The sequence below is a fragment of the Meleagris gallopavo genome, chromosome 6, assembly GCF_000146605.3.
Source record: "Meleagris gallopavo isolate NT-WF06-2002-E0010 breed Aviagen turkey brand Nicholas breeding stock chromosome 6, Turkey_5.1, whole genome shotgun sequence".
Classification (NCBI taxonomy): Eukaryota; Metazoa; Chordata; class Aves; order Galliformes; family Phasianidae; genus Meleagris; species Meleagris gallopavo.
Window position 1 is genome coordinate 47,775,869 of NC_015016.2, and position 15,697 is coordinate 47,791,565.

The following is a 15,697-nucleotide window of genomic DNA, read 5'->3' on the forward strand; positions in this document are numbered from 1 at the left end:
TGATCAACAGGCACGAGAGGGACATTTACAAAACCTTCCTGTGAACATGCAGTAGAGTTTCAGATGGCTATTGCTAGTGTAGGAAAAATTTCTCAAGGCTCATGTGTTTTTCATTTGTCGTTACTCTGTGTTGAAAAGTTAGCGTGCATTTTATTTCAGTCATGAAAGGTGGACAGAAAAGTACCTTTCTACAGGCTGTTGTTAAATCCTTCCTCCAGCAGAGAGAATTTATCAATCACCCTAACATCTGTGTCGGTACATACTGGTATTTGCTTACAGTAATATACTTGAATTAAGTTGACTGTAGATTCATCTTAAGGCTTGATGGTGAAGGTAAATGAAACACCACATTCTGTCAGTTCAATCGACTTCGGAAAGTTTTTAACACTAAAGAGAAGCTATTTTCTAGGTACCAATGTCAAGCTAAGTTTAGCAGAAATTCAGTTAGCAGCCTGATGCTCTGTTTTCTCAGTTTGATTTTCCACCCATGAATGAGACTAATTCAGCCATCTGAGCTCAACTTGAACTACCTGCATTTGTTCATGATCATTCATCAGTCATTGTTTTTAGCTGTACCTACCCCTAGTGACTGATATTAACTGATGTGATAAATCAATTCTTCTGCAGTCCTTGAAAGCAGAAAATACTCTAGTGTTTTGCAGAAATCACTGGAGAAGTTTAAGCTTGAGCTGGAAATTCTGCTAGGGAAGGATGCTCTGTCACAAGCAGAAGTAATATCAAAAGACGTGGATGAATGTTGACATCTTCTCCTGTGACTTGGAAGGCATGCAAGCCTGTCTCACAGAATATTACCAAGTTAGCAGTCTTGACCCAGGTGAGTATTCAAATAAATGGTGGATGTAAAAGCCTTGGAAGAGACCAGCATGAAAGAAGGGGAACAGAATGCATAGCAGATTGATTTTATAACATGTGCTTCTAACAGCATGCTGCAGAAATTGATCTTGCTGTCTGTTGTGATTAGGACCAACATTTACTTTCTATTTATTGGATTTGTATAGCCAATTTTCTTTTACTGTGGAGGTGAATTTTAATTCACATGAGTCAGCTCTCAAATAGTCAGCACTGAAAGAGTGATGCTCTCAACAGCTGTAGCTGTAACTCACTGAATGTATAGCACATTCACATATGCAGAACTGTGTATTTCCCGTGTCTTAGAATACAAAACCAAAGAAAGATAGATAATTAAAAAATGGCTTTTACAAAAGTGTGTTTGCTAGTGCTGAATGAATCTCACAATTAGTATCAAATATCTTTGATTAAGAAGAAGAAAAAAACTAAACTAAACTAAAAAGAGGGAGGCTCAATTCTACTGAAATCAGAACAGTAAGAATCCCACACCTAGCTATAATGGGCCACGTACTTTCAGGTATTTCCTGTCTTCGTTTGAAGAACCAATTCTACAAACCTGTTTTCCATAACATTACACAGACTAAGAGCTATCTACAGAAGTGTTACTGAAATTTGCACAGCCACACAGGAGAAAAAACGAGGGCCATCCAATATAATGAAGGCTGTGATAAAAGAGCCACATGACTTTTAGTTGCAGTAAAAGTGAATGCTTCTTTACCCAAGGTGCAGCTGATCCACACGGTTGGATTATCCTCTAATTAACACCACTGTCAGCTCAGTGCAATGCCACAGATTCAGCAGCAACATGAATGAGGCCATGAAGAGGAGGAGAGCTATGAGTCTGCAGCTAGGAGTCTGGGAGGAGCTCACTGAGCTCTCCCCATTTTCCAGAGCTGAAGATCTTGCTCCACGGCTTGATTTAGAAAAGGACTGGGTAATTTTTATGACAGTTAGTCATAATTATAGCTAAGCCGTCTAATATAAGATCAAGAACTAATTATCATGCTTTAGTGAGCACACCAATTGCTTGCAAAGTCTTGGAAGGCTTTTGGAGTAATACTGAAGAACTGGTTATGAAAGTTGCATCAGAAGGACAATCCCACTGGAGCCAGGATATCATCTTAGCAAACAGTTTGATCCCTGACAGCATCTCTTCTGCATTCAGTAATACTGCTCCTCTAAACAGGTTAAACTTACCTGATAAAAGTACCTTTACAAGGGCATGTACTTTGGAAAACAGAGGAAAGGTGCATTTCAAAGGCTTAGCCTTTATGCTCAGGGGATAGCAAGGCGTTTCTTGGCCCAGACTTGGTAGTGATAAGACAATGCTAGAGAAGCAGTGCAACTCACATTTGCAGCGCATCAACACCAGTAGCTATAGAAACTGGATTTGATCTACCTCTCCCATTCGCGTAAATTCTTTTTAGTATAATTCCCCTGGTTTCTAGACAGCAGGCTGGTGAGGATTATGGCACCAGTGAGTCAGGGCTACGGGTCACAGGAAGAAAGCAGCCCATAGTAGAGGGACCTCATCCTGGCTCAGCCATGCTGCCCAGCAAGGACAGCTGCTGGCAAATCTTGCTTCCATGCAACACAGGGTACCCTGGGTAGCCATAGAGCATAGACATATCCCAGATTCCAGAAGGGCTAACAGTGTAACAAACCCAAGCTTGTACAAAAGGATTCATAGTGTCTTGCTTTCTATAAGCAAAATACAACCATACCATCCTTAGATTTCAACATGCCCACCTAAAGAGAAATTAAGTATGTCACAGAGTTTTTCAGTTGCTTTGTAGTTTACCTAATTCAATGCCAGATTTTTATTTTAGAAAACGAACTTGTAGCATGATTATTTTCATCTGTGCTAGGAAAAACAAATGATGAATCAAAATTTCCTTTCTTTTTTTAAAGATGTTTAGAGGAAGGCTAGACAAACAAATTCAAGGAAAACGTAAAAGCTACTGTGAATCTATGCAGCATATTCTCTCTTTACCACAAATGCCAATAGAAACAGCATTATACCACTTTCTTTTCAGGGATCAGTTTCATGTATTGTTTTCTGTCCCAAAATATTTATCAGTCCGTACTGCTGCAACAGTCAGTTTCAAAGATAGGTCTTGCATTGAATGAGAAATGTTCTGGTACCACAGCTGGCTCACAGTCATATTGTATTGCCTGCATATTGATAACATGCAAATGACATATATATATTTTTGCCACACTCCTCTTGAAGATACTAAAGCAAAACCATATTCCTGAGGCTCTTCATATGTACCTCGCTCTCTTTCTCAGCAATTCCAGTTGTCTCCTTATCCCCTGCCTCGATACTCTCCTGTATAAAGAGGAAATATGGTCATCATCTTACTCATGCTGAGGGAATGACTGCAGAGAAATTGGCATTAATCAAGCTTAGTGGAAGAATGGCATGTATGGGATGCAATGGAATGAATGGTGGGAACTAAATGGGATAGTATACAGTGAGTGGAAAGATTCTCGCTGCTACATATCTGAAATAAAAGTAGCTATAAGATATAAACAAAACAAAACAAAACCACAGCAAAACACCATGAGAAATAAAGCCTGTTAATTATATAATGATCACCACACTGGAAGTGCTAATGTCAATTTTATTTACTTTTACTATCAGTATTCTCATAATAGCACCACACTGGATGAATTTTTTATTAAGCAACAACCCAGAACACTGCTGACCTTACAGTTTTCCAGCTACCTCAAATTTCTCCCACCCAAGACTCAGAATGTTCCCATTATAACCTGCTGCTGCCCCTGTAACTCACCAGTTTCCAGGAAAACTTTCTAAAACACTTCTTCCACACACGTTGGGCTGAAACACATTTAAGGGGATTGTTCAAAGAGGTGGGTCACAAAGTTCATCAGTTTTTGCAGAATCACTTTTCTCTAGGTCCATACTCAGTAGTACATGCAGTGAGTGCCTGACATTTAAAACATTAGACATGTGTTCAGTGGCTTTCTAAATCTGGCACCCATGAAGATGTTCAAGGGATCAATTGCTCTGAGCAGTAATGGGCTCACTCCAAACAATACTTTTTACAGCACAGATGATATCTAACACAAGGTCCTTTTTTACAGAAGCTGTAGAACTGCATGAGTTCCACGTTTTGGAAGCAGAAAAAACGTACAATTTCCTAAACTCTGTGGGACAGTTGTGCCCCTGCTGGTATCCAATTCTACTGTATCATTTTGGGATTCAGTCAGCAACATCCCTTCTGCTTGAGCTTGGATTCAGTTTTGGCTGTTGCTCAGCCTAGATCAAGAGGTCTAGTTTAGGTCAACAAACAGTCTTATGGCTATAATTCATGTCTCGTTTGGAATACTTGGAAGTGCTTTTCTCTTCTGTTCAGTCTTGGCTTCCTGCAGAGTGCAGGATATTTCAAAAGATGCTTTTCAGAGGAAAAGTAAATCTAAGCCCCCTTATAGAAATCTCTTTCACTAATAAATGTTGAGGTTGCTTTGCAAACATACATACGTCAGATTTTTCAAAGGCCCTGTAAGGGTGAAGACAAGTCATGCAAATCTAATTGAGTGCATGGTAGATCAGATTGCCATCTTTAGCAATTGTGATAAGACCTCAAGTGCTCAGTCTCCAGCTAACTGCCTCCACACACCTGCCACACCAAAATTTCTACAAGTTTCATCTGAAATGCTTACATGTTATTTTTTATAATAAAAGGATGCTGAGTTATATCCAAACTTCACATCACTCACGTGTTTTCTAATCTAATCTTCCAGTATTGCCTGCAGTCACCTCATAAGACCCAGACATGTCCAGATACCAGGGCCAGGCAGTTGCTGACAGCAGCGTTACCATGGAAACCCCTCATAGCTTTATCCTGTTAAAATTGCAATGTTACATAACCCTTTCTTTTATATGTATAGGATTAATTCTTCTTTCAAGCTGCCAAACCATGCTGTGAAGTCCTGATTTTTACGTTAATTTTAAAAGAGGCTGTAGAGGGTCTTAAACAGAAAACAATCCCATGAGCTTCAACTGCAAAATATAATTACTTCTTACTCTAGCAAAGCATGCATGCTTGCTACAGCATGTTGTTTTTTTTTTTTAACAGGGGAGGTAAACAAATATTTCTATTGCCTCATAAAAGCTATGCGTCTAATGGCAATGGCAAGTTGGTACACAAACACTTCTCTGACTTTTAATATTAAAAAGTGCTGAAATACTTCAATAAGCTGTATTTAGAAGTCAATTTGTCTTCAGAAATGAGCACTGTTCTATGTCAGGAATGTGTTTATCCCTACTCTTCTCTTATCAGTAACCTGGAAATTCTCTCCCATAAGAATTCCATCAATCAAGCTTACAGCTTGGACCTCATTACAAAATCTGATGCATTCATACATACACTTTTAAATGAGGGCTCTGTTCAAGCGTAACTGGAAGCAGATTTTGTGGGAAAGAGAAAAGTAAGCAGAGATGCCCTTACTTCTTAAGGATTATTTTGTACTAGGAAAATTAGCAGCACTGATCTTTTTGAGGAGTTGGGATGGTAAGGATGACCGAATTTTAGAAGGGAAGCATGGTAATGCAATTTTTATTTTTATGCCGTACTAGGCGTAAACGTCTAGAAAATAGGATTACTAAAATAATGCCTAAGTAATGCTGCAATTCCATAAACAGAGTGAAATCTGCTTCTGCTGACGTAGAACAGAAGAACACTATTCTACATCAGTTCTCTCCCATTTTTGAAAGAAATATTTTAGTCTTTAAATGGCCTCATACTCCAGTGTTGTACCTGTACTTTGCTCCATGCTCAGCTTTTGGACACAGTTGACCACTCTTCTATATCTGACCACTGGATTGCTCTCCCAGGTTATATTATTTGCAGTTTGGGTGCCACGAATTGTACCTACCATGGGATTCAACCATAATTAGACATCTGTAAGCTGAAGGCTCTTTCTTGGCCTTTGTCATTGTTCAGTGTCTGAGAGAGCTTCCAGCTGTAGTTTCATATGTGCCTACACAAAGCTTTGAAAATCACTGTGTCTAGCTGTGTGTCTGACTGATTTAATGAGAGAATATTAAAGTCCAGGCAAGCATCAGACCCAAAGCACAAAAAGGCTCTTTCCAAACCAATGAGCATACTGGAAGTCAAAAAAGCTGATCTCTGAGTAATGCTGTGAACTCTGGGTGCAGGATTTCACAGATAGGAGAACAAAATAACAAGACTTCCTAAGATTTCTCTTTGTTCTGTACACTTGCCATCTTTGCCTGACTTTGAAAAATTGATGTGGTGAGAGGGATATTATTATTTGAAACTGAAATCAATCAGTGGTTAATAAACTATACCTTTTAGACTGCATCCTTTGGATTTTACATACTATGGAAATAAGGAAACAAAACAGTTTCTGAGGGCAAAAGTCCATGCAAGAAGGACTTTTTACCATGGTTCGCTTCAGCTCTTCTGGTGCACGTGGTGATTCTGTCCCTTTAATTGTGAAAAATTTTGTTCCCAGCAACCAAGATAAGAATCAATGGTTGCCAGCACCTAATAGAAATTTTATATGTTCTGTGGCCGCCAATGGATCAAGACAAGAACATGTAATAAGATTCCATGTAGCAATTAAGATGAGCTCTTGGAATGAAGTGTTTGGCAATACACTTCAGGCAGATTATGAAACTGAAAGTAACAGAACCCAAACAAAACCCAAAACAGAGCAGGGAATTGTACCCTATTCTCTGGACTACCCTCTCCTCAGTTTAAATGAAAGCCCTACCAGAAAATTTACTCAAAACTCCTACAACAAGTAATGAATGCCATACATTCTATGAATTAATGTGGTCTGACAGTAAATTCACCACAGAAAAATTGTGCTGATTAGGGGCTGTCACCACAAACTTGAAATTACTAAAATCAATAGAAGATTCCTATCGGAAAGATATTATTAATATTTTACCACTCCACTTTTAAGTTAGTCATCACTCATAAAGTGAATGAATGCTCAACTGCTGCTGAGAAATGACATGCTTTCATATTTTGCATCTCAGTAAAATCTTCTTAGCTTTGATCATGGTTGTTGTTAATCCTGATGTTCAAGACTCTCCTTTGCAAGTTCTGGAAAGCAATTCCTGAAATAATGGCCCCTCAGAGCCAAATGAAGAATAATTCTACTTCTGAATTTTTAAGAAATCAACACTTAGCTTATTTTCCTAGACATCTCTTCCAAATTGATAAAGACAGCTTTGTATTCTAAAGGTAACAAAAAATGAAAATAAACCTAGTCAAAACTGTCTAACTTCTATTTAATGCCTATGACCTTCCTCCTGGATTGCCACTAAGTTGCCCATCTCTCACACTGTCTTTCTCTCCCCGCCCCCAATAGCTCTGCACCATTTGGAGTGTGAAAGAACATGGACTGAGAATGCCTCAGTAATGGTTAGGCAGCAAAACAGGTCACAGGGCAGGGCCAATAACTGGATGAGTGGTGCTGAACCCCAGCCTGTCATCTAATTAGCACCTCAGACACTGAAGATTTTAGAACTTTGTCTTAGTACAAGAAAAGGAGTTGGCTTCCTTTTAGAAAAAAATATTTCCATCACAATTTTTCTTTCCTTCATGAAATCCTTACAGAATCCTTACAGAAAAAACAGACTCAAACCATACAGAAACAACCTTTTAAGCTTCTTTGATATCTGTTCTTCACTTTAATTACTGCCACTCAGTTACTAGAAGGGACCTCCTGACTAATGACTGATGTCCCATCCTTCCTCTAATCACCATCCTTTCTTTCTTCTTTATTCCAAACCATCAAATTTACTCTGTCTAGCCATGAAGGATTTTCTACAACAGTCTGTCAGAACAATGTGCTTCAGATAGACAGTTTCACTGTTTGCTTTACTTTAGAGTTGACAAGTTATTACAGTGATTTATATAAACTCAAAAGAAAACACGCATAGGGGAAAAGCCTGATTCACATTCGATACCAGTTTTTAATCCAGTGACACAGTTGGAACTATCCAGGCAAAATCATCTATCTGTCTTTGAGAAGTTGTTTAAACTACAGCTGTACTCCATAGCCTTCTGCTGAAGACAGTTTGCGTGGTATCACGAGTGGCTTTTGCAGTGATCCAACACCACCAGCAAACAACCAACCTGACACTGGTTGAGTAGAGCTTCATGCCATTTCCAAGCCACTCCTCGGTTCTGTTTGTACACTTTCCTAATGCTGTTCCCCCGTGTTAATAAATGTCACAATCAGACTTGTAGTGCCTGAGCCATTGCCACTAGCAGGAATGTGAAACACAATCAGCTCCGCAGACAGATCCATGCAATGCTATAGTGTCTGCATATCTGATAAGCCTTTTGTTGATGCTCTGCACTGACCTCTGACTGCCTCTAAGACCATTCAGGTGAACTTCCAGCTAAAATGCCAGTCTTAAAGGAATGACATTTTAGGACCAAAAGGAGCAAATGTTGCTGGAGAGGCATGCTGTGACACAGCTGGACGCTGAAAAATCCAGCCATGATGAGGAACGGAGAGGATGGCTGAAATACAGCAGGCACATTCACTGTGATGAGAGATGGCTCAGATGAGGCTAGGAGATGGACATAGGGGACAGATCACTCACCGCAGCCTGCTCTGTTGGCTCATCTGACTCAGCAGGGATGGCCTCCTTTTCCACAACAGCAGCAGTAGGGGTTTCCTCGACCTTGAGTTCCCCAGGTGGAGCTTCTTCAGCCTCAGTCTTTTGTTTTATTGATTTTTAAGTAAACAGTGGAAAATTTGTTGAGGAGCACGTGATAGTGGAGAGGGAAGAAGGGAATGGGAGCTCTGCCTGGCATTACAGTGCTGCTTCACTCCTAGCAGACTCAGTCCCACATGACTTTGCCAGGAAGAGGACAGCCTTACATTACTAATTAACATCTACAGAGCATCTTCATTCTCAGTGTCCTGTACATAAACTGAGTCAGTCCTACATCCCTCCCTTGCAAGGAAAGAGAGTGCTAGCTGCTTGAGTTATTGAAAGCAGCAGCAGAAATGGGGGAGAAGTAATCAGTTTGCTCAGAAATGCTCTAGAAAGTGAGGACAAAGTGAGGAGTGTCCCAAATTATGATTTCAAATATGATTTTTCAAAATTATCTCCTATCCCCTTAATTCTGCTAGTTCTCAGACAAAAAGATCCCTTCCCTGTTGAAAGTAGAAGACATTTTGCAGACTCTGTTTTCACATAGGCATACACTAACTACATGAATTCTGACATTGAAAATCATATAATCATCAAATGACTTGAATTGGAAGGGACCTTAAAGACCATTCAGTTCTAATCCCCCTGCTATGGGCCACCCATTAGATCAGGATGACCAGGACCCAGAGGCATCCAGAGCTTTTCCAGGCAGCCTGTTCCAGTACCTCACCACCTTCTGAGTAAAAAATCATCCCTAGTTTCTTTTTAATGCTTATTTCATCCTGAGATCTCAATCACCTACAAAGCTTCCATTTATTGGCTAAGCTTCTGGAATTCCTACCCTCTAAAATTCTGGCCTATGCTTATTTTTTAGGAAGTGTATCTAGTAAACATCACCAGTCCTGCAAGATGTTTGGTCCTGTAGCAAAACAGCTTCCAGTAAAAGTAAAGTACTATTTCTGCTAGGGACAAAACCTTGCAAACACATACATGCTAAAGGAGAGAGCTGCAAGCTGTGCTCAGCATATTCCATTTATAAAGTGGCTGACTCAACCAGATAAAATAACCCCAGTAGATTAATTTGCCATGAACAAATTGCTCAGCATAATATGAACCTCAAAAACTATTTAGCTGCTTTGCAGTTGATAAGATGCAGCTGGTTAGAAGTCTTCTGTAATAAAGAGACATCTTCCGTGAAATTCTTAAAAATACTAAAGTCTTCTCCCTCACGTTTTTCAGAAAACAACAACAAAGCAAAACCGAACAGAAAAACCCACCACCAAACCCAAACATATTCTTTCAATTCTTTTCTCACATATTCTTTTAGCAGGCTCATTTTTAATGAGGCATAGAGAAGTCTGCCTAAGCAACACCTTCAAGATTTGGCAAAGAATAAAGAAACATTCATTATATTATACCACACCGTGCAGAAGTCTGTCTTGTGTGATAATACCAGTTCCAAGGAATTTCACAAAAAAAAAACATGATTGTAATGAGAAACAAAAGACAGATTTATCCCAGGTGAGATGGCTGATGAGTTTCCTGGGGCCTAATACTGGAAGAAATTTTCAGGCTTAAAATCAGAGGTAATATGTTACAATGCAGGCTGTACTGATGTGCTCTGAGTCACTTGTGGACAAGCAGTCTGTAGACTACTTGCCACATTTGAACTACAAATAAAAATACTAAAAATGCTCTCACGGTATTCAGTAACCAAAGTCACATTAAAAAATAGTATCACTCTTCTGCTCCTAAGTAACGGTAGCGATCACCCAACAGTGCTGCTACTCCATATCCTTAATTCAGGCTAACCGAAGACAGCAAGAGGAACTAGGAAACCACCAAAGTATGATCACTTTCAACAATATTCCCACCCCTAAAAGATGGTACCTACTAAAATGTGGAGGATAGATAAAGCTGCAGTAATATTAGAGGTATGTGTACTGACATTACACGTGAGCACTTCCTTGCTGTACACTGGACCATAGTACTCATTCTTGCTGTTCCTTAAGTGCAACAAATAAGTAAACTGACTATACCTCCAAAAATTAAAAGTATCTAGGGCATCCTGTTTTTCCTTTTTTGCAGTGCTATCCTTGTGAAAGACTTTTAAAAAGTAAAGATTTACAGCTGCAATGGTATACCCACCTATTCTTTCAGGTTAAGATTTAATGAATTAGAGGATGGAAAACACCCATGTTTTTGCACAAAGCAGCAAATATTTTTGTACAAAGAAAAAAACAGTACCCTTTTTTTTTTACACAACATTTAGAAAAGAAGCAAAATCCACCACTTACCAGAGTCTCTGTCACATTCTCATTTGATTGCACTGTAAATGCAGCTGTATCCTACATATAGAAAATAAAAACAACGAAGCAACAATATTTGACACGGGATGTATCTAGTAAAGACCTGATTTTTTATGGCTTACTCAGGCATAACCATCAATAACTGAGCTTAGATGGAAAAACGATAATCTAAATAGGTATGAATATTAACATTAAAGACCTTCCTTTTTCAAATGTGTTCCATGATTCTAAAATGTTTTAAGTTATTCAAATCAGTGAAGAATCCTTCGCTGAATACAAGTGAATTGCAGGGACTTTGCTTCAGGCACACTGCACTTCTAAATAGCAAACACCAGAATTTTATTTTGCCAGACTGCATGCGCATAGGGAGTTCACTAGCTCTAAGTTACTTACACATCCTCTGGATTCTGGGCTTTTATTTGAATAGCACATACACTGCTAAGTAATTAGAGATGTGAAGCTTTATATGCATTAATAAGGCACAGAAGCTGAGAACAAATTTTCCAACGTCTTATTCAGAAACAATTTGGAAAACACTTATGTTTGTTCCTTCTGTGAGAGTGGGAAGGATCAAATTTTTGTTTCACCCCCAGGTGAACACTTTCCCTTAAAGAAAGTGGTGGCAGCTTTGTATTTTAGCCCTTCCTTCTGAATACTTTACTAATGCAAAAGGCCTGTAGCAAAATTAATAAGCACTGAAAGACTCATTTTCAGCCTTGCAAATGCCCAGCTTTTTTTGTGCAAATCTAAAAAATGGTGTGCAGAGAGTGCTGTGGGTAAGCCAGCCTCTGAAAGGCTGCTAGAATTTAAGAAGGCCCCAGATTATCTGCATTATCACTTGGGATGGTGGCCCTGGAATTTGAGAGTATGTACTGCACTGCTGCAGTGCCTCATGCAGTTTGTCAGCATTATCATAGCAGTAAATAAACAACTCAGATTTAATTCCCGGACTAAAACGTATTTTAAATGAAAACATAATTGCAGAAACAAATAAAACTCATTTTGTAAATACACAAAATACATAGAGTCACTGAACATGTGTGAAAGCTATGAGGAAGCCATGCTTTACAGGATTTTGAGATTGTTAGAAAAATCCAAAAAAGAGCAACAAAAATACTAATCCAGTTCTTTCATATGGAAAATAAGAAGACAGTCCTGCTGAGCTAGTGGGTGTTTTCCAATTAAATTCAGTTAGGCCAAGAGTGCCAAGAATATTAGCAACCTTCTAGGAACATCCAGGAATACATTCTGAGGGCAGACAAGTTCAGGATTTGTGTCAGCGTGACATTATTGTGCAGCTGGTCTGTAGAGCAGAGATTTCAAAACTGTGCAGCTAGTCTTAATCTCTTCCCAACAAAACAGAAAAAAACTCTCAAAATTTGCTTGTTTCTTACCTGTGCAAATCCATTAAATGCCGTGCTGGATGCCTAAGTAGAAGTGAAGATCAGAACAAGTTATCGCATGTTTACTAATTGAGAACATGGATAAAATGTTTCTATTTACAAAATAAAAATAGGCCAGACATAAAACAAAATAAATAACAAAAGGAAGGGCAAGGCAGAAAGATACTTGATGACAGTGCTATTCGATAACAGGTTTCACAGGCTTAAAGAGAGCACCAAAATGAATACAAAAAGCGGAGTGACTTAAGTATTTCTGTAAAAAGAAAAAAGAAAAGACTGGAGATGCATTTAAAATTATACATATAAAGTACAAAAGCTATGAGACACAGTGTGCCTCCACAGCGTGAAGCTTCCTTCACCTTTCTGAAATGCATTTTTGTCAGCCTGCTTCATTACATGGCTGAAGGGCACCACACTATGAACAGTTGCGTGACAATTTTTTAGAAAAAGAATTGCAAGGGCTTAGGAGGGGTAGCAGGAAACACACAGGTGGATTGGTTTTAAACGACAAGGTTATGCATGACCTAAGGAACTCTTTGTCTAGACTAGGCTACACACTGGGGTAGGTACCTCTTCTTTATCAGCCTCAATTTCCTGGTACAACAATCCATATCTCCGGTTAGCAATTTCATCTTCAGATAAATCTGAGTTGTTGGTCTCATTGTCTTTAGGACTAGTTGAACTCTCGGTGCTAGCATTTCGGGAATTTCCCATTTGAAACAGAGCCAAGGGTCTAACTATCTCACTGCTAAGTCCAGTATTGCTAACACTTGCCTGCTCCCCAGGCAAACCTTGTTTTATTGGTTCCTCCTGATTTTTATTGCTTGTGCTTACACTTACTTCTCCCCAGATGTTATCAGTCCCTCCCAGGTCCTGTGTAGACCACTTATCACTAATGCCTAACCAAGCATGTTCCATGTTACCTTCCTCTGAACCTTGCTGGTCGGGGAAAAAGGGCCAATTATCCAGTCCATTGGCTTGGCCATCTGACATATTAGAAAACCCCCAGGAATCATTAGTAACTGTTGGATCCCAGTTTGCAAGCCAGGGGTCTGTTTCCAAGGTTTCAGGAACACCACTGCTATGAGGATGCTCTTCAGTGGCTGCTGCTGCTGCCCTACCTGTCATTTGGTCTTCTCTATTATCTAGGCAAGGATTACCACAGATTGTGCTAGCAGCATGAGATGTTTCGGGCATCAATTCTTGTGGACACTCTTTGTCAGCAGCAGCTTGACTTTCATTGGTAGCACTACCATTTGAGAGGATGCTGATGCTACTGTCTTCGGCTTCTTTACCAGACTCTTCTGCACTGAATAATTCAGCATCACAAAGAATATTTCCAGTATTTGTATGGTTCTTTTCTGCGTGGTCAGTGACCATCACGTTTATACCCTCTGTGGATGTATTCTGTCCAGTAACATTGTCAGCTTGGTTTAAGCCATCCTCAAATACTGTTTCATGGCCCTGATTCCAGATACCAAAGACTCTCTCAGGTTCATTGCCAGTGCCTTCTGAAGTTTTACAGCTGTCCACTACTACTTTGTTCCCATCTTCCAACCCTGCGCTCAGTAATGGTTTTTCTGAATTTGTCTCCTCAATGACATTTACTCCTTTGAATTCTTTTTCCCTAGGGATTTCTAGGTTATCAACACTAACTCTTCCAGCTTCCCCACTGCTAACTTCCAACTCACGTAAACTGTCTATCTCAGTGCTGACTGAAGTTTCACACTCTGACTCAGCTAAGCACTTATGAAGCTCTGCCTCACTATTTCCTTCCATTTCACCACCTTGCTCTTCCATTTCCTCTGTACCTTCTACCTCCTTGTAGTTAACAGCTCCATTCTCTACCTTTTCACTTGGCTTGACACCTGCCCACAGAGATCCTTCTTCCTCGTGCTTTTCCTCTTCCTTTTGCACATCACATGGAAGGGGTTTATCCGATAAGCTATCAGTTCCCAAGATAGGTGTCTCAAAACCAGTTATGTTCTCTAAACGCTGACTGGTTGCCACATCTTCCCATGGGACATTCTTAGCATCCAACAGGTCCTCCAGCGAAGTCCTCTGGTTTTCATTTTCTGAAGCAGACCCTGGTGCAGCATCCTCCTGCTGACCTACAGCAGGCCAAACACTAGCAGGTGGAGTACCCATGGATTTGCTTGAGGTTTGCTCTGCCCCAGGGAAAAGCAAAGAACCGCCTGTAGTAATTTCCTGGCTGACACTGGGTGTGCTAACATCTAGGCCCCAGTTGAGTGAACCTAGATCAGTTTGGGATCTGTTAACATCTTCTGATGACCCACTGTTTGGGATTTCCTCCATGACCAGGTTACACAGGGAAAGACTTTTTGAAGAATCAGGCTTTAAGCAGACAGAAAAGCAAAGAAAAAACACAAGATGAAAAAGATAAAGGCGGACTTGATGAGAAAACACAAGATTTATATTTTACTAGAGCAATTTTAATCTAAAGAATGAAAGTGACTAAATTAAGCAGTTTAAGGAAAAGCTATGTGGCTTGCAACATTTGGAGGCAGTAGATTGCAATCTAGAAGAGCAGCACCGATAGACAGAACAAAAAACTATATATTAAATCACATTGATTAAAGCATGCATATAGAGCAGTTGCAATGTTGGGCGGAAGTTTGCTTACCGGCTGCACCAATTCGCTTGTTGTCTGTATAGAAAAAAAACATTTAAAACACAGAAAAGAAGAATACAATTTTTGTTGTTGTTGTTACTAGATCAGCAGTTCATTAATTATCTGTTCTCTAACCAGCACCAAACTGGTGTAGGGAAGCAGCGAAGGGTTCTTTCCTGCCCCTCCAGTGAAGGCTAAAGACAGACTCCTAAATTTAAGTCTTCTAGCCACTGGACTACATTAGAAAAGAAGTTCTACAGATACACTGAAGATTTATCATTTATACCTTGCTTTCCTGAGACCCACTGACTTCTTTATCACAGGTACTCTCAATAGAAAGGAGGAATCATTCCATTGCACAGTGAAGAAGGAAGGAGGCAACAAGTGGTGTCAGTGGACAGCTTTGATACTCTGTCACTGTGCCATGAAGAAGCATTTACAGCCTCACACACACTATGGAATCAAACTATACAGCCAGCTGTCTACACCACCACTTTGAAGAGATACAAATACTGCAAGGAAGATCAACAACTATTCTGCATTCAAAATTATGAGAAAAACTGTAAAGGTTGAGTAGCCTTAACTTCAAATATTTAGCTGTGAAGTTTGATAGTTCCTTTTTTGGTTTTAACTAGAGGAAATAGGAAAATAATTACAGATATAATATTAACATGCTATAAGTAAACCTGTGAAAGGAAGAAATTGACAGAGATATGTAATGTTAATTTAAAATTATACATTTGAAACACTTCTGGGTTATTTTAGCTAGTCTAGATTTTGGCAACCTTGAAATTTTGGCTAGACT

At 39.5% G+C, this 15,697-nt stretch overlaps 1 protein-coding gene across 1 annotated transcript in view; it reads right to left on the reverse strand.

The window, feature by feature from the left end:
- Nucleotides 1-8: 8 nt before the first annotated feature.
- The window catches only part of AMPH (amphiphysin), a 70,901-nt gene continuing 55,212 nt past the window's right edge, over nt 9-15,697 (reverse strand). Inside the window, 5 exon segments of the mRNA XM_031554059.1 lie at nt 9-3,202; nt 8,492-8,608; nt 10,846-10,896; nt 12,252-12,284; nt 14,905-14,928. Coding sequence (XP_031409919.1) covers nt 3,107-3,202; nt 8,492-8,608; nt 10,846-10,896; nt 12,252-12,284; nt 14,905-14,928 — 321 coding nt within the window. The 3' untranslated portion in view covers nt 9-3,106.